The sequence below is a fragment of the Parasteatoda tepidariorum genome, chromosome 2 (genome assembly GCF_043381705.1).
Source record: "Parasteatoda tepidariorum isolate YZ-2023 chromosome 2, CAS_Ptep_4.0, whole genome shotgun sequence".
NCBI lineage: Eukaryota > Metazoa > Arthropoda > Arachnida > Araneae > Theridiidae > Parasteatoda > Parasteatoda tepidariorum.
The window spans coordinates 43,500,377-43,522,927 of NC_092205.1; the positions used below are offsets into that span (position 1 = coordinate 43,500,377).

The 22,551-nt window shown below is 28.5% G+C and overlaps 1 protein-coding gene across 1 annotated transcript in view; it reads right to left on the reverse strand.

Annotated features, from left to right (window-relative positions):
- The window catches only part of LOC107453322 (kinase suppressor of Ras 1), a 39,494-nt gene that overhangs the window by 15,804 nt on the left and 1,139 nt on the right, over positions 1-22,551 (reverse strand). Inside the window, exons 2-6 of the mRNA XM_043042674.2 lie at positions 7,101-7,187; positions 5,555-5,658; positions 3,703-4,015; positions 1,305-1,583; positions 172-506 (exon numbers count right to left, since the gene is read on the reverse strand). Coding sequence (XP_042898608.1) covers positions 172-506; positions 1,305-1,583; positions 3,703-4,015; positions 5,555-5,658; positions 7,101-7,187 — 1,118 coding nt within the window. The remainder of the gene's footprint in view (positions 1-171; positions 507-1,304; positions 1,584-3,702; positions 4,016-5,554; positions 5,659-7,100; positions 7,188-22,551) is intronic.

Here is a 22,551-nt window from a genome sequence, read left to right on the forward strand (position 1 = left end):
CGAAAATGGAATGACTAAATAGGAACGTAATATTAAGTCAAGAACAGCGTGCACAAAATACCAGATCGTTTAATATTGCGTCAAAAAACAGGTAACGGGTTAAAAATTACTTAAAACATTGTCAAGTACTGAAATTATACAATGAAAAAGAACATATTGCCCTTAATTTACCTAAAATAGTTCCAGCTTTCCCTGCAGGTGGCCATGTAGCACATAAACTTTCATTTTTGCATTCTCTACTTTCTACACTTAATGTCTTTGCTTTGCAGAGATTGGGTGGTCGAGCAAATGATATAGTTGCTGTTTTAGCATCTAAAGCACTTCTTTTATTAAAAATGCTACCTTTATCGCCTGGTATCCAACTAGTATCATTAGGTCTTAATGAGGGTTTCGGAGATACCGAAGCGAATCTCGATCTCTCACTGCGTTGATGCTCTGTTGGCTGACTAGAGGCATTAGAAGGACTGATGTTGGCAATCTTCAGTGATTTTATCACGTCACGCTCCCTAATCGAACAAATAAATTGTATGAAATAACTGAGAAAATACAAAAACACAAGTAATAATGTATTAAGATTAGAATTTTTTTTACTAAAATCAGAATGCAGATTTCGGAAAAATAAATACACCAAGCATAAATAGGAACTGTAAGTTAGAATTTTTTAGTGATTTAAATCCGTTTTTATCCTTACTTGAACGAAGCAATATATAAAGTAAACAAAATATAGAAAAACAGTTCAAAAATGAGTTTTAAAAATCGTTTACAGAAATGTGAATACAACACTAGAAAAAAAGTATGGTTAAAAGTACCAGAATATGGGGAAATTTACCGTATTTCTGGTTCTATGGAAACACTAAAAAGCTCGGTAATTTTTTTGACTGTGCTTCGGTAATTATTTTGTTAAAATTCAGAATAAAACAAAATTCTATAATATGTGAAAGAATTTGTTAAATATGTTTAAACTTAATAAATATGGTAAAATTTAGGAATTTATATAGCTATAAATTATTTAGTATTTTATAGCATAGTATAAAACCATTTATTTGGGTAAATTTACTTTTCTGTTTTGCTATTTTTTGATATTAAATAAAAATGAAAACTTCTATTTTTACATGATTTATTATTAGCATTGACTACTCTGTATTACTAATAGATGCTTGTTTAACCCTCTTATTTCTGCTTCCTCTAACAAGTAAACGGAAAAAACTCGGTGTACATAAAATATATGCATAAATCTACGATATTAAATAAAACTAAAAACTTCTATTTTTATAAGTTATTATCAGTGTTATCAGTATACTTGCCATTTAATGGATGCTTGTTTAACCATCTTATCTCTTCTTCCTCGAACATTGTCAATGTCTGGAGTACTAGCAGGTGACATGAATGAGCTACCACTATAAGATGAAACACTGCTTCGTGGGGACATAATATCGCTTCCTGATTCATTAACTACTGATGGTCTCTTGTTAATTAAACGTTGTCTCCCTAGCTGGCTATGTCCGTTGCTATTGAGGTACTGTGGTTGATGCTGTTGTCGTTGCTGAGGATGTGGACCATAATAGCCAGTAGTATACATTTGTCTAAAGTTGAAAAATATATAGAGAGAGACTATTGATTCTTTTACATAAATACACAGAAACTTCTATTGTTAAACATCTGAGATAGTAAAATCATTAAAATATGTCTAAATTAATATAAAGAGCCTTATTCCAAATTTGAAAACTCCGAAAAAAAATTGAAATAAATTATCTTAAAGTAAATTAAGAAGGCTACAAAATGGAATTTCATTATTCGAATTATTTTATATATTATTATCTAATTTATTTGAAAGTTATTACGTGCTTCCTTTTATAAATTTTTCACATTAGTTTTTTGTTTTAAATAATGACTACTTATACATTATTATAGGAAATTTTATTTATCTCTCTCGAAATCATTATTTTATAAACTCTCTCTTAAATTGGTGTTAAAAGTCACAAAGAAAATAGAGAGAAAGATTAGATATAGCCATATTTAAATCTTAACATTTGTATTGAAATTTTTAAAGATTTTGATAAGTTATTCAAAAGCGATGAAAAACTGTTTCTTAATTTTACTGCTACATTAATGTAAGTTATCGTGAGCAGGGGTCTGTCCAGACATTTTGTGAAGGGTCCATTTTTGTAAAATTGTGAAAAAATTACTCGTAATTTGTGAATATAAAATAAACTTTAAGTCACATTCTTTCAACTAGGATCCGCTTTTGTGAATTTGTGCAAATAGGGTTCGTCATTGCAAAAAAACGTTTTCAAGGATTTTTTAAATTGTAAAGACATACAAGATTATGTTCAACACTGTAAAATTATAACTAAAAAAATTAAATTTCAAAAAATAAACAGCAATTTCAGCTACTAAATTAGCGATGCAACATACAAATATTTGGTATTTAGCATATACTGCTGAACGCAGAATATTCATTTCGGACGAATAAAGGAAGAAGCGTCTGCCGGAAAGGAAGAAGACAAAAGGAGGAAGACAAAATTTAGTTTGTTTACATCTGTCTTTCTTTCCCCCGCCCTTCTTGGGAAGGTTTTATTCGATTAACAAAACAATAATGAAGATAAACAAATTTGTGAAGGGACCGTTAAGAGATAAATTATTTTGTGAAGGGTCCGTTTTTATGAGAAGATATTTTGTGAAGGGTCCGTTAATGGACCCAAATTTCTTCTAAACAGACCCCTGGTGAGCGAGTAAAATAACTTTTCATTTCTTTTTACTTATGATGTCCCGAATCTGCATTTCTAAGTTTTAACTTTTATATTCAAGCACAGTTGATTATTTTTCAAATGCAGGTAGTCTTTCATTTCGTTACAATAAATATAACGAATGAAGTGATCTCATAGGAAATTATAATAATTAAATATTTTATTAAAAAAATTACTTTAAAGAAAAAAAACTATGATTAATGAGAAGCAATCCTGGAGTTGATGAGTAGAGCAAGTAGGGGGAGGATCCTCTTAGAGAAAGAAAGGGTTGGAAAAGGGGGTGGATCCCCCTTCCTTCAACAAAAAGAAAGAAAGAAAAGGATGCTGAACATTTTGCTTATTCACATTTTTACATAGAAACTGATCCATTCTATAGATTCAGCAATTATTTTTCACATCCATTTTCGATGAGACATGCTTGAAATTCTGTTAAGTTCAATTAGTCAAAACTTTCTTAAAAGTTAGGCGACAAAGAAAAAAAAATTATATCTTAAAATTTCCCTTCTAACTATGTAGCACAGTATACAAATTTATGTTCGAAATTTAAAATCTAAATCTCTTTAAAAAGTTCATCAGTCATTTAATTTATGTTNAATAAATAAAAATAGAAAAAAATACTGCAAATTTTGCTCATTGACATTTTTACATAGGGACTTACTCATTTTATAGTTTCAGCAATTATCTTTCTCATCCATTTTCCGTGAGACAGGCTTGAAATTCTTTAAAGTTCAATTAGTCAAAACTCTCTTAAAAGTTATCATAAGACAAAGAAGAAAAATTTTATCTTAAAATTTCTTTTCTAACTACGTAGCACAACAATATTCAAATTTATATTTGAAATTTAAAATATGAATATAAATCTTTTTTAAAAGTTCACCAACAATCATTTAATTAGTTTGGGTAATAGTGGAAAGGTTTTTATTATATATATATATATATATAATTTTTTACAAACCTTTGGTAATTCTTTATAAGCGTTTTTAATTTCTTCTTCGTCTGCTTATCTTCAACATTCAGATTAAGGCCGTATTTTCCTTTAATGTGTTTTTCTTGCGTCTTGGCAACATTGCTTCTGTTTCTTTTTCGATGGGACAGCCATTGTACAATTTTTAAAAGTCCGGCCATAGCAGCTCCCGGACTGGGGTGTCTTAATTCATTCTGGTAAGCCTCTTCAGCATCATAGGATGATGGAGAGTCTGTCATGTGACGATTCTTACGTGCCCACCATACTCGAGGACTGGCTGGGGAACGCCACTCTTCATATTCAGCTAAAATTTAAAACAGTACATTTTTAAATTGAATTAATTAATTATAAATAAAAATCACTGATATGGCATGGAATATTAAAAATCCAAAAAAATTATTTTTAGAGTTTGTTCTAATTAAGTTTTTGTAGTGTTTTGTAGTGAACTACCAAAAAATAATGAATAAAGAAATAAAATAAAAATGAACAGTGTTTTGATGCTTGAAATCATCTGGGGTTCTATGCCTGATGGAGGCTTAAAGCTTTAGATCTATGGGCATCAGCTATCTAGGAAGACATTACAGACCATTGACCATCAAGGCATTGATTATAAAACTGGGGAACTATAAGTTCTATTACTTCCCTGGCCCACTATATGCTGTTGGGTAAATACTTTTTCCCTTACAAAAATTGAAAATTGTAAAAAAATTTGTTTTATTCATATAAACGATGTTTCTTTTTATTTGTTTGTTTTGTTAACTCCTCAAGGATTTTCGTCTTGTATTTTTTTCCATTCATCTAAATTTAAATTTTTCAGTTTGCACTGAAAACTCTTTTGAAACTATGCGACCCAATTTATTACAAAAATTCGACTTAATTTACATGTTTGTAATTGAAATATTGTGTAAATAATTCAAACATTTCTCTTATTTTTAGTCGTTAGTGATAGTGAATTAATGTCTTATGTAAAACGTTTAAATAAAGACATTAAAACGAAGCTAAGCTAAAACCATTCACGTTGTCAAATTATTTCAAGAAAAATGTGTTCAAAATTTATCAAATAATTAAAAATAATTTTGCGTCATTTCTATAAAAATATGATTCTTTAAAGGCGCTATTAGAAAATTTCAGTGAGCGAAAAAAAAGGGAAGGAAAAAAATTTATAGTTGGGAATATTCCCGTTCATTAGACTTTCACTCCTATGACTGGAAAATAATACTGCATTAAAAAATTTCTAAATAAAACAAATCTAACTTTTACTCACAATACATAATCCGAATATTTTGCAATTGGACTTAAGACAAATAACTGTGAATTCCGAAAAGAAGAAAAAATTCCCACGACAAAATACTTATCCGGTTTCTCAAAAAAGGATCAACAATTGAAAATAACCCATTAAAAACTGTTTCAGAGAGAGACGTATGGTTTTCTGAGTTCTGCTTAGGAAACTAGATTTATTTCCAACAAATTTTAAAATTAATTAATTTGTTAACAAATGGCACGAATGTCTGAAAATATTAACTATAAAACAATGTTTTCTGCTACATGTCAGACTATTTCATCTGAAAAAATTTTCATGGAACATCTAGTTACAAATTCCCATCCCCCCGATTGCTCGGTAAAATGAGCCAGCCTGGCAGCTTCACTGAGAGGTTATTCATAGATGATGTATCTATGAATAACAAAATATTAGATCATTGTTCATGAACTAATATTTTGAATGACGATCTTATTGTTATAGTAATTTTAGATTCTATTTACCTGTATATATACACTCAAGTTGTTCACTAAAGACAATAAACTGTATTTTTTTCTTTTAATAATTCAGAAAAAAAGCACTTACTAGGTTTTATGAGGGGTGGCAAACTATTTCCTTCACCGTCACTTGAAACACCTGGTTTGCAAACTTGATTGGTATGATACAAACAGTGCTTATGCGTTAATTCCCTATAAAAAATAAAAATGCAATGAAAAAAAATGATATTATATAATTATTGTATTATCTGAAATAAACAACTAATACCTAAATATCGTAACTCAAAAATTAGTGAATCTACTATTTTAAACTACAAATTTTTAAGAAAGCAAAATTTAACGTTTTAAAAATTTTACTATTGAAATAAATAAATATCCCATTTAAGCAGATTATTCAGTCTTTCCGAAATTGGATCACGTTTTTTAAGATTTGTTATTAAAAATTCCTTATTATTCTAATAAAGTTAATTTACTTAAAAAAAAATAGGACATCATATAACCAAACACTTTCAATAAGATATCGTTTAAGTTATTTCAATCGTACTTAATGCAATTATAAGTATAACAAAAATAGATATTTTTAGTTGAAGAAATAATAATGCCATAATGTCACAAGTACATTTGAAAGAAGATTCAGTGGAAAACATATTTACGTAACGAAACGAATCATGTTTTTTTTAAAGTTTTTTCGTTGAAATGATCATCATACTAAACTGCGTCTGTTCCGCGACACGAAGCCCGCTGAAATTTTTTTCAACTTTTGAGAAGTTTATCGTTTAACAGTTATTAATCTTTTAACTTTTGATTTTTAAGTTGATTCTATTCATAATTTTCATGTGACGTCATTGCTTTTTATTTAATAATAATTCTTTTATTAATATTTAAAATATACGTTTCAGCAAATTAAACTACAGTAAAAAGTCAAATCTCAAAGAATTTCAATAATCAAAAATACAATTCAAAGTTTAAATTCAGGAAACATTCCTACCAAATACGGTTTAATCATTTGAAATAAAAGGAGCCAATCTAATTATAAACTTCTAAATGTATATTTTATATGAATATTTATCTGATAAAAAATGACAAAAAATATTATCGGTGCTGTATTGGGAAATATTTTGTATTAAAATGAAAAGTTTGTTTTCAAAACATTTGAAATCTACCCAAAGTTAATTAATTTATTTACAGAAAAAAGAGAAGGAAATAATTTCTCCACTCTTCTCTTAGGATAAAAACTGATTAAACTTTTCTGTTTGTTTCCGAACGGCCTCGTCATAACAGTTACGAGGGAGCTCCAAAAACTTCAATCGGGGTACTGACCCAATGTAATTATTTGCAGCCGGTGTTTAAAAAGAAATCCCAAGAAACATCGGAAATTATCCACACAAAATAAATAAGTATTTTCTGAATAAATACTAGATCGTAAGTTGTTTATTTTTCAAATATTTATTTAAATTTGTTGAAACTGATGCAAAAAAATTACATAAAAAATTACAAGGAAATTTTTTATACCATATAATAATTTGTTAGTTCTTAATTACTACTTAAAAAATATGCTTTTGTGTTTGAAACCTATCTTTTCACAATTGTTTTTTGTAAATGACTAAATAATTATAGAATTGAAAATAACTTACCCGCACTGTTTGCACCGATAAACTGAAAAATAAACCATCTTTTGGCACTTATTGCATCGTCGTGGTCCAGACAATGTTCGACTCAACCTAAGAGTAAAATAAAATGTTTAACTGCCACTAGGTAGTAAATTAAACTTATTTATTAAACTAATTTCAATGAATAATCGCAAATTTCAATAATAATTTTCAACTAAAAGATTCAATTTCATTTTTAAATTCGAGGTACATATAAGGTAAAATACAAAATTAAGATAACTTAATATTTTTAGTAAAAGACATCTTTTAAACTATTACACTGTGGAACAATTTTTTTTTCTGCTACTGGAGATTTTTTCCCGGATCCTAGATACTTTCGTAAGGTGGATTTCAAATCTGCGATCAGTTTATCTTTCTAAGCTACCGTTTTGTTTTTTAAATTGCAATTTTTTAGTCCATTTTTTGTCAAAATGCATAAGTTTAAAAACGTTATGCATAAAAAGGGGTCATGGAATTATTGCGACTAACTTCAAGGGGGATTAAGGAGCATTATTCGAATTAAAATTTCTCAGAAACTCATGCTAGGAAATGCCGTCATATGCGGCTATCAATTCACAATAGGGAATCATTCCTAGCGGCGAAGTTTCCGGACAGGAATTTCTATAAAATTTTTAATTCGAATGATGTATCCCTACTCCTCTAGAAGTTTGCAGCAACATTTTCGTGACCCCCTGCTATATATAACGTTTTTAAACTTGTACATTTTGACAAAAAATGGACTAAAAATGTTATGTGAAAAAAATGTATATGTTTAGGAGCAAAACTAATTTCAGATTTGAAATCTTTACACCCAAATTAGACAAGATCGAGTATTTTTGCAAATGCAGCAAAAAATTTATTCAGTGTTATTTATCGAGATCTGTTTAAGTGTTCATTTGAAATTTTAAATTTTACAAAATGATATTACTCTTTTGCTAATAAATATTATTAGTTTCATGCCCACAAGCAACTACAAAAATTTATATGCACAAGTAGAGATTGCAAATATTATTTAAAGTTTGAAATTAGTTTTAGGGATATAGCATAATATTAAAATTAATTATTGTTTTGAATTTCAATCAATTTGAGAAAACAAATTGGAAACACTTTTTAAATTACGACTTTTTATTGTTCTAATATCGTGGTTAAATGTAATTAACAATTAATTTATAACAATTAATGAATATTAATTAATACAAATTATTTAATAAAAATCAATTAATAAAAAATAAAATTAATAAATTAATAGTGATTAATTAATGTCAATTAATTCATTGCAATTAGTTAATTGAAAACTGCAAATATGATAAATGGCAGTGGAAAAGCGATATAATCCTCGCTTTATCCCAGAACTTTATTCAATGCCCGAAAAAATATGCGACCCATTTTTTTTCTAGTTATGTTATGCTTAAATATTATATATATTATATTTATAAAAAATAAATTGCTTAAATATTATATATATCATATTTATAAAAAATAAATTCTGTCAGCATATTGCTTAATATCAATTTCATTTTTACGACCATTTTTTTTGGTGGAAAGCGTGTGTGTTTTTCAAAATTTTGCTTACTTGGCCATAAACTTACACTTATGTGCTTATAAATTATAAAATTTATAAATTCTGTATTTATAACTACAGATAAACTCGATTAGAAACGGTAAAAGGATCGAACATGTACCACAGAGGACAAAATAGATTTCCCATGTTGGCCTCTCTTCTTGATCTCATGCGAACCTTCACTGTTACCTACGTTTATGCAAATATAGCCCTTGATTGTTTTCTTTTATTTCCTGAAATCCTCAGCTGATGATCACAAAACTCAAAACTTATGTTAAGCTTGAATTAAGCTTTTTTTTAGTGTAGTACTGAAAAAAAGAAGCAACCACAAGAAACTATCGTATCTCTAATGTCTACACAGAGAATTTATAGCTACACAAATGAGTTATAAATAAATATTATAAAAATAAAAATTTAACAGTTAAAAATATTCAATTTCAGATAATCTTTGAAAATGCGTTTTTAACTAGAATTCTCTACTGTTGAGTTTGTTACATTATTCCAGTTATCTTAAGCTGAATGAACAATCATTGATTTTCTAAGAAAATACAAAAGCATAAGACTAATATCCAAGCATTATTAATAAATATCAAATGCTTGTTTACAAACAAACAGAAAAGGAAAGAAAATTAAAGCAATAAAAGCATTGTACTTTATCAACGTTCTCTGTTACTGTACTACTTGAATTATTTTTATTTTTCAATCTAAAATATCCTAGCATTAATTTTTTGAAATGAAAAAATGCGTAAGATAAAACCTTAAGCTGCAATAAAATCATACCTCAAATATGATAAGTTCCAAACCTATTACACATTGAACTAAAATTTTAAGTCCCAAAATATACACAAGATTTATCACATCATTCCAAATATTACCATATTCCTAATTAAAAATATTACCATCAAGCATAAAAATTCATAAGATAAAATCTTAAGCTGCAATAAAATCATACCTCAAATATGATAAGTTCCAAACCTATTACACATTGAGCCAAAATTTTAAGTCCCAAAATATACGCAAAATGTATCACATCATTCCAAATATTACCATATTCCTAATTAAAAATATTACCATCAAACATAAAAATGTATAAGATAAAACCTTAAGCTGCAATAAAATCATACCTCAAATATGATAAGTTCCAAACCTATTACACATTGAGCCAAAATTTTTAGTCCCAAAATATACACAAAATTTATCTCATCATTCCAAATATTACCATATTCCTAATTAAAAATATTACCATCAAACATAAAATTATCATATTTAATCTGATGCCTCACTAAACTCTAAATATTTCTTAAACATACTCATGTTCTTCTTACTAAAATAAAGTTAATTTTTATGAGAAAATACCAAAATATAAATGCATAATTTTTACGAAAAATAATATATTAAAATTCTGGCAGGATTTTTAAGAAAAAAGCAAAAAGAAAATACCTGAAGATAGGTCCACAAACTCTCATGAAATCATCTATCAAAAAAGAAGAAGTTCAAGTCATTTTGAGACAAAAGTCCTCAAATATACCCCAACGTTCAACTAACTGCGTCATCAAATATTGCCATGTCATCAGAGCAATGCTCGACAACCCTTAATAATCTCTCAAAATATATCTATCAAAGTATCGTATAAATCTTGTCGAATCGAATAGCTATTTTCGGATTTTGATGCTATATAAAGGAGATGAATCCCTTTGGGGAAAAAAAAGAGGGAAAAAGAACGCAGCGGCCGTATTAAGCCCTCTGTAGTGACGTACTTTATCCTTATTGGTGTGGAGAAGAAATCGAAACCCCATAATGATTTAGCGGTCAAGATCAACAGGCTGTTAAATCTGTGTTCTTTTATGTGGTTCTGTCGGCGTTCGTTGCTAAAAATAGCTCGTTACAACGAAGAGCACCAAATTCCGTTGTTGTTGAATTCTTAGTCTTTCTGAGAGTTAATTTTGATGTCTGAAAGATAAGGAGGAGAAGAGATAAGAAAGGAACTGCCGCCGAAATGAAATACCAATAATAGAAATTCAATAACTCTCCGATTTGAAAATAGGAAATAAGTGGGAGTTGTTATGGGTTGCGTATGAAACTTGATCTATCAATAGCAATTTTTAATATGATGTTGTGATGGAAAATAAATGTCTTATGCTTATTTAAATAACTGGGGAGGGGGTTAAATATGATTTCAAATCCTTTTTTAATATTTATTTTTGATATCTCTGATTTGAAAATAAGAAATCAGTAGGAGTTGTTATGCAAATGAAAAAATTCAGTGAAATTGGAATATTGCATATATTATTCATTATTTAGTTGAATCAATATATTATTATGATATATTGATATCCCGTAATTTTCCGATAATTATTTTCTGTAGTGACCTCAAATAAATGTTTTATGCTTCATTTTAAGTTAACCGTTGGTTTTGAATTTGATTTTTAATAATTGTTTTAATTTATTTTTGGTATCCTTGATTAGAAAATAAGAAATCGGTAGGTGTTGTTACGCATATGGAAAAATTCAGTGAAACTGCATATTGCGCATCATATTCATTATTTAGTTGAATCAATATATCATTTTCACGATACCAATGTTCTCGTTATATTCCGTTGAACATTTTCTGTTGCGATCGAAAATAAATACTGTATGCTTTATTAAGTAACTGGGTTTTTACCGAACATAACAGATTCACGAACAGAACACTTAAGAGATGAAAAAAATTATAGAAGGGAAGTGAAATTTTTATAAGATTTGATTATAACTTTCTACCATTGATGTCTTCAATTTGTAAGTAGAGCATATTATTTTTTACTATTCCGATGTGGTATTTATGAGATCCAACGGAATCCTCTCTCTTCGCTGGACAAACTTATAAACTAGAAACAATTTAGAAAATTTAGAAGAAAAAAAAGCAATTTCCAAATTAGAAATGAACCTTAAAGAGTGTCGTCGAAAAACTCTTCAATCAACTATGACTTAGTTTTTCGTATGACTTTTTAATTTGAGTTGCTTTGGTTTATATTTTTTTCTTGTTTTTATTTCATTGTCACTGACTGTACATGTGGCTTTCCTTTGAAAATATACCTAACAAAAACGCCACAGAGCAATGCAAATATTGAATTAAACAGTTTTTTAATGAATGAACCGTTTGTAAACATATTTCCAAAATGATTGCCCAACTTGAGTCTCTTATTTGAAAATTATCGTTCCATTCGGATTTTTTTATTTGTAACTAAATGAATGTCCGATTTTGGACTTTTAGCTGCACCTGAGTTATTGCCGACAGTTAGTTTCGAACCACAAACATAAATAATGCGACATATACATACTATTATTTAAACAAAAACAGGAATGTAATCAATGAGTTACATTAAAAAAAATGTTAAGTATTCCTGTAACAGCCCACTGTGAGCCAGGGGTTCATGGTCACTGACTGCGTTAAGGTTCCAAACCGTCGCTGGGGATCGAACCACAGTTCTTTACAATAACAGTTTAGCGCCTTAACCACTAAACAAACGAGGCTCGAGAGTTATATTACTATTTATTATTATTCCCTCTAAATATTAATTCTGAACCAAAAATAAGTAATTAATAATGACTTTTTTACTACTGCATATTTCAAATTGTTAGTTTTTTGGACCTTAGAAAAATCAGCGCTTAGCTTCAAGTGTTATGTTAAGTGCGTATGAAATTACAAAATAAAAAGCGAGAAAATAACAAGCTGGATTAACTTGAAAATTAATTTTTTTCATCTTATGCTGGCTACTTATAATTAGGTTGTGTAAGAGGGAAAATCTACAATCTTTAACTTAGTACAGTTATGTTTTTAATTCGCAAATTTAATAAGTTTCAAATCTTTCATCAAACAACAACTCTATACGAAGGTAGTAATAATGTACTATTGTCGAATATAATACTTAAATCTGTATTGTTGATAAAAATTGATAAAAATGGAAAATAGCTATGGAGTTAATATTGTAGAGTCATACATAAATAGTACAACATTGAGTCATACCTCCGTTTGAATTCGTACATAAAAGAAATTAGTAACCAATGTCATGAATTGAACATTAGCATTGCAATGCTTTAGCCACTGATAAATCTTGACAACTTGAGTAAGCCCAAAGAATTTAACTATGTAAAGAAATACCATGCAATGCTTATTCATATTACCTGATATTACTCCTCTAATATTAATATTATGAGAAATATGTGTGCACAAATGCTATCTTTAATATGTTTAAAATAAAGGTTTGCTATTTTTTTTTATAATGAACAAGAGTTTTAGGCTAAAATAGCTAATCAGAAGATGCTTTTGGCCCTAAAAGACAAAAAAACTGTAAAAGAAATTGTGTAGCAAATATATTCGCAAATATAGCTAAGGTGAGTTTATTTATACATATACGTAAGAAATTAAATATTTCCTTAAAAGCTCTTTTTTGTCCTAAACTGATCGATTCTCCCACACAATATTTAAAACTAAAATTCATATCAATATTTTGACCATTTCCTAAACTTACCAAATTTAAAAACAGGAAAGAAGTGGGAGTTGTTTTGTACTGCTTGTAAAATTGGTTTCAAAAATAAAAAATTTTATTAAAAAAGTACTTTATTTTTCATTTTTACAAAATGGAATTTTCTAATTTAGTTTTGAATTTTAGTTTAGAAATTTCTTTTATGGGGATAAAGAGATAGGATTTACATTAACAAACTTTAAAAAAATATTTATTTTGCTCCCCAAAATGACAGGTATAGAGTATTTTATTGAAATGTTACTAAAATATTTTATTAAAGAGTATTGTGTTACTAAGTTATTATTTTTGAGCAAAATATTTAATTCTAATACTGTTTCCATATCTCTACTTGAACTAAGGTCAGTATTGGAAGAAAAATAATTAAAATAAAATCTTGAAGTTAATAGATATTCTTTATTTATTTTTTTAAAAAAATTTGAAAATTCCTATGAGTGGAGCATTAAGCAAAAAGTTACAACTGTCTCACCATGAATAATTTGCATCTTTGAATAATTAAAAAAATCTAATTCCAACTAATAATACGAATGAATAAATTTTTTAAGGAGTCTTTCCTTTTATTTCTAATGGACTCTGAATAAATTCCTAAAATTATTTACCACTTTTAAAAGCCTATTTTACTTCTTCCAAAAAAAAAAGAATTCAAATGGGCTTACGAGCATTATCATGAGAAAATTGTAAACTAATTCGTAGCCCATAACATTTCAAAATATACTCAATTTACTAAAAATTTATTTTGAGATAAATACTACAGCTTCGTCTCGAGAAAACTGTCAAATGACTTATTAATGCAGAAGTTCAAAAAAAACATTTCTCAATTTCCTCATAAATTAAGTAAATTGTGATGCATAAAAACTTCGATGGTTTCATAACAATTACATTCTTTGTCTTCAGAGTTCTTTTAACTTACATTGTTAACTTATATGACATCAATTTGCCTCGTAATTTTATGACTGGGTAATATTTTTCATACGCAAAGAGATATAACAAAATGTAGAATTCTTTTATAAGAAAGATTAAAAACATTTTTACCTAGTTTGGAATTCAATAAAATGGAAAAGCAATTTTTTTTTTAAAAATTTATTTTGTTTTTTCATGCCATGTTTAATTTTTAAAGACCTGTTGGAGTAAAAAAAGACTTTTTATACTTAAAAAATTACTTTGGCAAGAAAGAGTTTAGAAAAAAATTACTCTCAAATCACTTAATTAGATTTCTAAGAAATTTAATTTCTATTATATATATTTACTCATGGTACAAAATTATACATAATTTAAAAAATTAAATAGAATTAGAATGTCTTTTTAGTTATTTATAGATTAAAAATAGATTGAAGTTGGCTCATACTATAATCCACTTTTAAATATAAGCTCTAAATCCTATTAATTAAAAAACTAGTTTTTAAATATGCATTTAATAATTATATTAATTCAATCTAACTGCGATCAGAGCACTGAATAAGACACAGGTCTATCGCACCTGGGTTCAATTCGTGGTGGCGGCTTGAATCCCATATCGATAGGTACCAATGGACTAAGAAATAAAGAAGCCTGAAAAGCGCAATAATGACCTTATTGCCCCCAGCACATCATTGGATTCAAAATTGTGGAGTCTTATCCTTCAGAAACCACCCCCACCCCCCCAAAAAAACACATTTTTACGGGAGCACTGTGTTTTTTTATCAATGTTATTGTTTCTAATGTCACTTGCCAATGAACCAGTAAGACTGTGTTGCGAAACCAAGCCAATTTAAGGCAGAGGGTGCGTCTCTTGTTTTCAGTGGCGCCATCTATGGCCAAGAGTACATCTTCAGTCACACACAGGTGCCGCAACCCGCTTTAAAAGGCAGATCCATTCATACATTCATCAACAGATCGTAATTTTTACCTAAACCAGAGAACGATTAATCTCCAATTCAGTATCCCCAGGGGTATTGATTTGTTATGGGAGCTTGCAGGACTTTGTGACTCTATAAATGTAACGTGCACCTGTCACCATTAACTACAGGGGGACTCTTCGGTTGACGGGGATTAACTCACGACCCCTTGAACATAGGCCCAATGCCTACCAACCAGGCTATCTCAATCTTTTTATTAATGTAATCACCTTATAATGTGCTGCGTTTCTATTTTAAGCTAGCTGCTATATAGCCAATATTCTACTACTTTTATACTCTCGGCAAACGCAACGTTTAAAATCGACTATAGTACGGTGTGTAACATTCCACTACTATAAAATAGTACGCAAATTATTTATTATATTGTTAAAGGAAGCAACAAACGAATTTAAATTTTAAATTGTTTTCAGAATGGACATGAATATCCTTGAATACAATGACAGGAAATGTTCACAGTTGAAAATCTTCACTATTTAATTCCGTATTGCATTCTCATTTATTATTCACAATTCAATATTATTTCTCATTTATTATACAACATTCAATTGCTTCTTCAAACTAATTGTGAAGTCAAACAAAAACTGACTAACTCCTGACATCCCTCATTTCCCAGTGCCTGGTTCTAATAAGAAATTTGTTACAAGCAGTTATCTTTTTTTTTAATCTAAAACATATCTTTTAATTTTTGAATAAGCATATTACGTGAATTTGTAAATAGTTTAATTTATTATTAGAAAAATTCGAATTTGTATATTTTTAAGCAAAATATGAATAACTAAAATGACGATTATTTGGTATCATATTTTTTCCTATTTACATTAAAGCATTTTGCTCGTACTTTTATTGGAATTTCCCTAAAATATAAACATAACAAGATTTTTTAAACGAGATGTAAAGGTGATCAAATCAAAAAATGCATAATGTATAAGTCGTAATCTAATTGCAAGGTCCGGCTATTTGCAAACTGCAGACGTCATTTATAAGATTTATTGTCATGAGCCTTATCGGCGTATTGCAAAAAGTGAGATTTTTCCAATCAGAATATGGCCTATATATTTCTTAACAAAGCTATTTTGATCAGTAATAATTCATTTATTTAAATTTTAACTGTTAAAAAATTTAAAAAAAAATCATTGTGATATTATTTATTGGGACTCAAAAAATGCTCAAACCATGGATAGTCATAGGTCCTCAATTTTCCATCACAAATTTTACGTTCACAACTTTTAAGGTAATTAAATTTTCTGTCTTTAGAAATATTTGACCTGCTATTGTTTTGATTATTATTCAAAATAGTAAACAAAACAATATCCATTTCTTCAACCTACTTTTTTATATAGCAACATTCCCATTCCAGGTGCGAATATTCCATGGAAACAACTAGTTTCATAAAAACAAAGGAATGTGCCTTTAAAAAAATGTTTGATTATATTTCTTTTTGCTTAAAAAATCGGTAACATTTTAAATAGTATCTTTTTATAGTTATTTCTCTGAATATTACCTCCTTAACGTTACCTGAAATATTCAGATTATCTAATAAGAACTGATTGCGTGATTCCTTGCAAAGCATCCACACGTTTGGCGAAAGTCTTCACTCAATCATCGATGTTATATATTTTTTTTACAAATTTCCGAAAAAAACGTCAAAAAACATTTTTTTTATTCATATAAGTGTCTAAAAAAGTTTTATTCAATGGGCAAAAACATGATTTCGGGCAAAATTTTCAAAATCGAGTTTATTATAAATTTAAACTCTCTGTACTCTTTGCTTTCTAAAAATACTTTACTTTCGTGTGTACTCGTATTATTTACCAAGTTATAGCAGTTTTTGTGCAAATTGATAACAGTAGATTGACAAAGGAATTAAAGACTTTAAATGCGTTTTTCTCAAAGTCAGATTTTTTTACATTTTACTCCACCTTAAACAGGATATCTCATGCAGTTTTTAAAATAGTCCACAAATTTTCATGAGTATTTATGCTTATAGCACACGTGTATTGAACTACAGACTGTGAAAAAAAAGTAGAATTTCATTTTTTATGCATGTTTTTACGCAAGGACAAGTTCAGAAAATTTTAAAAATTTGCTTTTTAACTACATTGATCCCTGAATCAGAAGTATATTCACTAGCTTTTAAAATAATAGATTAAAACATAGTTGATAGCCTTTTAAATAAAATCCTCAAAGGGTTTTTTATTTTAGGCAATAGAAATTTTTTTACCGTTGTTTAGTGCATATGCAAAAAAAAATTTATTCTTACCTGAAGAAAATATTTTTTTAATGCTAGCTTTATAAGTTTTTACGCATAATAAATCAAATGAAGTAGTTTTGAGCTCTGCTGGTGAGAGCTATATCAAGTTCTCCGTTGTGTACGTGGTCGCTCCTGTTTTGCAGTCGAATATGTACGAGCTCCAGTGGTGTGTGATCGAGACTGAGTAGCAACAGCTTGAGGAGGACAATTTCGCAGCCAAAAATAGCAAGTTCAATATGTGCCATCAATCTAAGTAGACATGTTTAAATCGAAGTGGGCGTTACTGTCAAGATGGGCGTATGCAGACCACGTCTGCAAGTTCCTAATGTCATACTTTATCTATCAAATGGTACCCTAAGGTACATCTCTTTCTTCTTTGTTTAGGAACTGGGCATCTGACGCCAATATAGGCCCCTTTTCCATCCATCGTGTAGTAGTAGATACATACGTAGAAACTGGTTACATAAAGGGAAAGAAGCCAAAATGGAGTAGTGAGAAAATGGCACTTTGCCATCGTGCTACAAAAGAACTGTCGATGTGGAAAAACGTGAAAGTGACTGGAAAAGGAGTTGAGAGTGATCAGCAATCAAGTAGTCAGCTGTACTTTAGCTTGAAATAGACATCTCGCTGTTTGTATGATTACTTATTTTGATGAGGCAATTGGCATCACCAGGCCCTGTTACTTATTTAACCGGAAGGAAACTATTGGCTGACAGTAGAGTTAAGTTTCGTGAGACCCCTACTTGCAAAACATGCTTCAACCAAATGGGTTCAAACGCAAAAAGCCGCTATTACTGTTTGATCAGACAGAGCCTAAATGCTACTACCGAAAGGTCGATGCAATCATCACGTTCTTTGGTCAATGCTACAACAATTTACTACTACCAGCTTACACGGTGTTTTCACGTTGACTGGGTCTGAAACTACATCTCGATTTTCTGTCATTAAACATTGATCTGTGTACGACATCGCAGAAGTTCTAGAGACCGCAATCTTGCATCAAGATTAACACGTCTTATATATTAATGAATTGGAATTGTATTATTGTAGTGGTAGTTGCACTACAAGCCAAACAAACTCCTCGTAGCATTTATTTCATATATAATTTTAAGTTGTATATAAAATGATAAATATTTACTTTAAATGTTTATGTACAAAAAAAACTATAAAATCTTATATTTCTGAAAATTCTCTAAAAGCTTTTATATTGTATAATTTTAAATTACATATTTTGTATTATTTATAACTACATTTTAGATAGTGACAAGTGACATAAAAGTATTATGTCAATAATACTGTGATATAATGTGACAAAAAGTGTTATATCACTCTCTATTTAATAGAGAGAAAACTAATGTATTAGAAAACAAAAATCCCTTTGTTATATTCAGTTTTGCTTCTCAAAACACGTCTTGAGATACACTAAAAAGAGGATTTTTTCACCATAATCCTTACTCTATGCATTAACTTCTCGCAATTCGAATCTAAGTCTTCTATTAATTGAAATAACCTATCAATAATGTATACGCAACGCATTTAAACATTTTTATACCTGAAATATAGTAACAAAGTTTTTTTTATACGTTATTCAGAATTGTTTTACTTCGTGTCGTGTTATTTTTAAAAAGACATCGTTTGCAGATATATTAAAATGCTTCAAAGAAAACTTCCCAGAAATGTAACATATTTTAAGCCAGTAGGATGATTTATTGACCATTTTTGAAAAAGTATGGAAATGATTTGTTTTATGGTTATTCCCAAATGAATGATTTAAATATCATATATTATGGTTTTATTAATCAGAATTTTTTTTACCAGAAATATTACTACCACACAGTACGGTTTACCAGATATTTTTTATATGTGTACGTATAAACTTCAAAATAGCTATTTTTATAAAAATTTAAAGAGTTATCGGATATTATAATGGAGAAAGTATGCTTTAATTTTTTAAACTAACAAAAAACAATAATTAATAAAGGCATTGTTTTTTTATTGGCCTACACTGCCAGAATTTTCTGATCAAATTTCGGTATAAAGTACCGGCACTTCGAAGTGTATCATCCGAAAAAATTTTTTCACCGCAAGATACATTTTTACCGTAAAGTATTATACCAATCTTGCATCANCGTTTGCAGATAGATTAAAATGCTTCAAAGAAAACTTCCCAGAAATGTAACATATTTTAAGCCAGTAGGATTATTTATTAACCATTTTTGAAAAAGTATGGAAATGATTTGTTTTATGGTTATTCCCAAATGAATGATTTAAATATCATATATTATGGTTTTATTAATCAGAATTTTTTTTACCAGAAATATTACTACCACACAGTACGGTTTACCAGATATTTTTTATATGTGTACGTATAAACTTTAAAATAGCTATTTTTATAAAAATTTAAAGAGTTATCGGATATTATAATGGAGAATACATGCTTTAATTTTTTAAACTAACAAAAAACAATAATTAATAAAGACATTGTTTTTTTATTGGCCTACACTGCCAAAAATTTCAGATCAAATTACGGTATAAAGTACCGGCACTTTGAAGTGCATCATCCGAAAAAAAATTTTCACCGCAAGATACATTTTTACCGTAAAGTATTATACCTTTTTTGTACTGTATTTATTTCATTTGAGTGATTCAGTGAATGTACGGTAATTATTACTGCAAAAATTATGGTATATCAGATTCTTTGTTCCGTAACACTTTCCGGTAAAAATGGATTTTAAGGTATATCGGCACGTGCTAGGCACTTTTTACCGTAATTTGATGCGATATTTTTTATAGTTTTTTTTATTCCTAATTTATAAGTGAAATCAATAGTTTCATAAAAAAAGAGGTCGCTATTATTAACGCTTAACGAAAAAATTAAACCCTAAAACCATTCATTTTTAAGACCCTTGTAATATTTCCTATAATAGCTGGATATTTTTTCATAACTTTTCGTGTCTTCCTTTAACTGACTATCAAGCATAACATAACGTTTCTTTCATACGATTTAAAATTTCCAATAAATAAATTTTCTCTCTATAAACAAACATGGCTGGAAATTTTAAGATAATTTTCTCATTTGTTTCCCTGGTAACAAAACGTTTATTTATATTTTAATCTACCCCATTTAAATATTTTTTAGCTTCAATAAAGGCTCATAAAGCCATTTATGAACTTCAATAAAAAAAATTCGCAGAAAAACCCATTATTTGCTTAATTAAATAAACGAGAGTATTTTGCTGGTATAAAAAAGAAAAAGAAAACACAAAAGGTTTCAATACAGTTAGAATCCCAAATTCACTAAACTTTATCTTAACTTAAAACAAAAAACTCAAGAATATCTAGAGACAGTTTATGAAATCTATTTACACAAAGAAATCTATTACATTTTCTATGCATTCTAATCTAATTTTTAAAAAAATTTATTATTGATCAATATTTAACATTATATTATGTTATACCATTTTCATTTAAATACACTTAGTGAAAGAATTATACAAAACTATTTGTACACGTAATTTAAACAACAGTAGTTATTTCATTTCTTTATCAACTATCTTTGAAAATAAAATTAAAAGTATTTCATTCCATTTAGAGAACCCTTCTCAAAGTTTGATGTAATGAAATAAAATTTAAAAACAAGTAAACAAAAAGATTAAGAAACATTAATATTACAAAATCATTCAAATGCATAGTGATAACTTACTATCGTTAATATTTTGACATTATTTCACTTTATTGTGTTCATTTATTTTATATATTTTTATTTTATAACCGTTTTAAAAAGCAGACACAATTGTGCGTTTACGACTATCAATATTCAACTCCGTAGTCTTGTAATTTTTAACAAAACGTAGAAGACAAGGAAACTCCTGGATCAAGCATTGGGACAAGTTAGCCTTCAGGGAGGAATTTTTTAAGGAAACCCGCATTTGCGTTTAATGGAGAGGAAAAACACGAAAATATCCCACTGTAAGCTTGATGGCAAGGGTATTCTACCGTCTCCCACCGAAGATATTTTTACATTATCCCTGTGATCTGTATGAGCCGGGAGTAGAATTCGTGTCAACCAGCCACCGCTGGGTTCGGACCTGGTTCTATAAGGATGAGAAAATTCTTTTTCCCTGAGCCACTGCAGCATAATGTATTTTTATGTGTTATATTTTCAGTTTAACAAATGAAATCTATCAACTAAAATTTACCGCGTTAATAAATATTCACTTCTCGAATAATTTTGATGAGCTTGTTTAAGTAAAATATTAATTTTTTTCTTTTGTAATTAAGTTTCAAATTACACGCCTCGCTTATAAGAGGAATTTTTTTTAATACTCTTGACTAAGATTTTAGCTGAATTTGATAAAATATTCTGTATAGCAATATATAATTAAGACAATAAAAATTTATTTTATAATACTTCTTTAGAAAAATAGGGACTAATAATCAGAACCAAAATTAACTTATCAGTTTCGATAGCATCACTAAAATTTAATATTTCGGTATCATATGCAAGAGGAAAAATAAACGAATATGCCTTTCACGTTATTTACGAAAAGATTTTTCTTCACCCTGATAAAACCAAAATAATTTTAAAACGTTCAAAAAGTAGTTTTCTCTATAAACTTATGACACATCTTTTTTAATATTTTATCTTACGTAGTACTCAAATCAAGCTGTATTTCAAATTCTCTGTTGGCAACAACTATTAACACTGTTGCGACCAATCACGAAATTTACTGTTTCTAATGACGAATATGCTACACTTGATTTACATGATGCTTTTGAGGTATTTCATTCAAATAAAAATGACGCCAGTATCTGTGCGTATCAAAAAGAAAGAGGGAAATGCTTCTGTAATTTAAAGATGCAGCAATTGATTCTTGGTAACATCATTACGCAGATTCGTTCATTATTAAAAATATTATTCGATTAATTTTAAAAATAAGTCAGTTAAAAATAAAAGCATAAATTAATATTGATCTTTCATGTATGGCGTTAAGTTGGGAGAGTTAATTTAAAAGGCACACCCTGATATCACAAATTAAACAGCATATAAAGAAATATAAAAATCAATAAAATATAAAAATTAATAAAATTTAAAAAGAAAATGCATAAAATTACCTAATTACTTGGTGGAATTATCTATCAATCAACACGAATAAAAACAGTAACACGACTTAAAAGTTTCTTCCTATGAAACTTTTTATATATATAT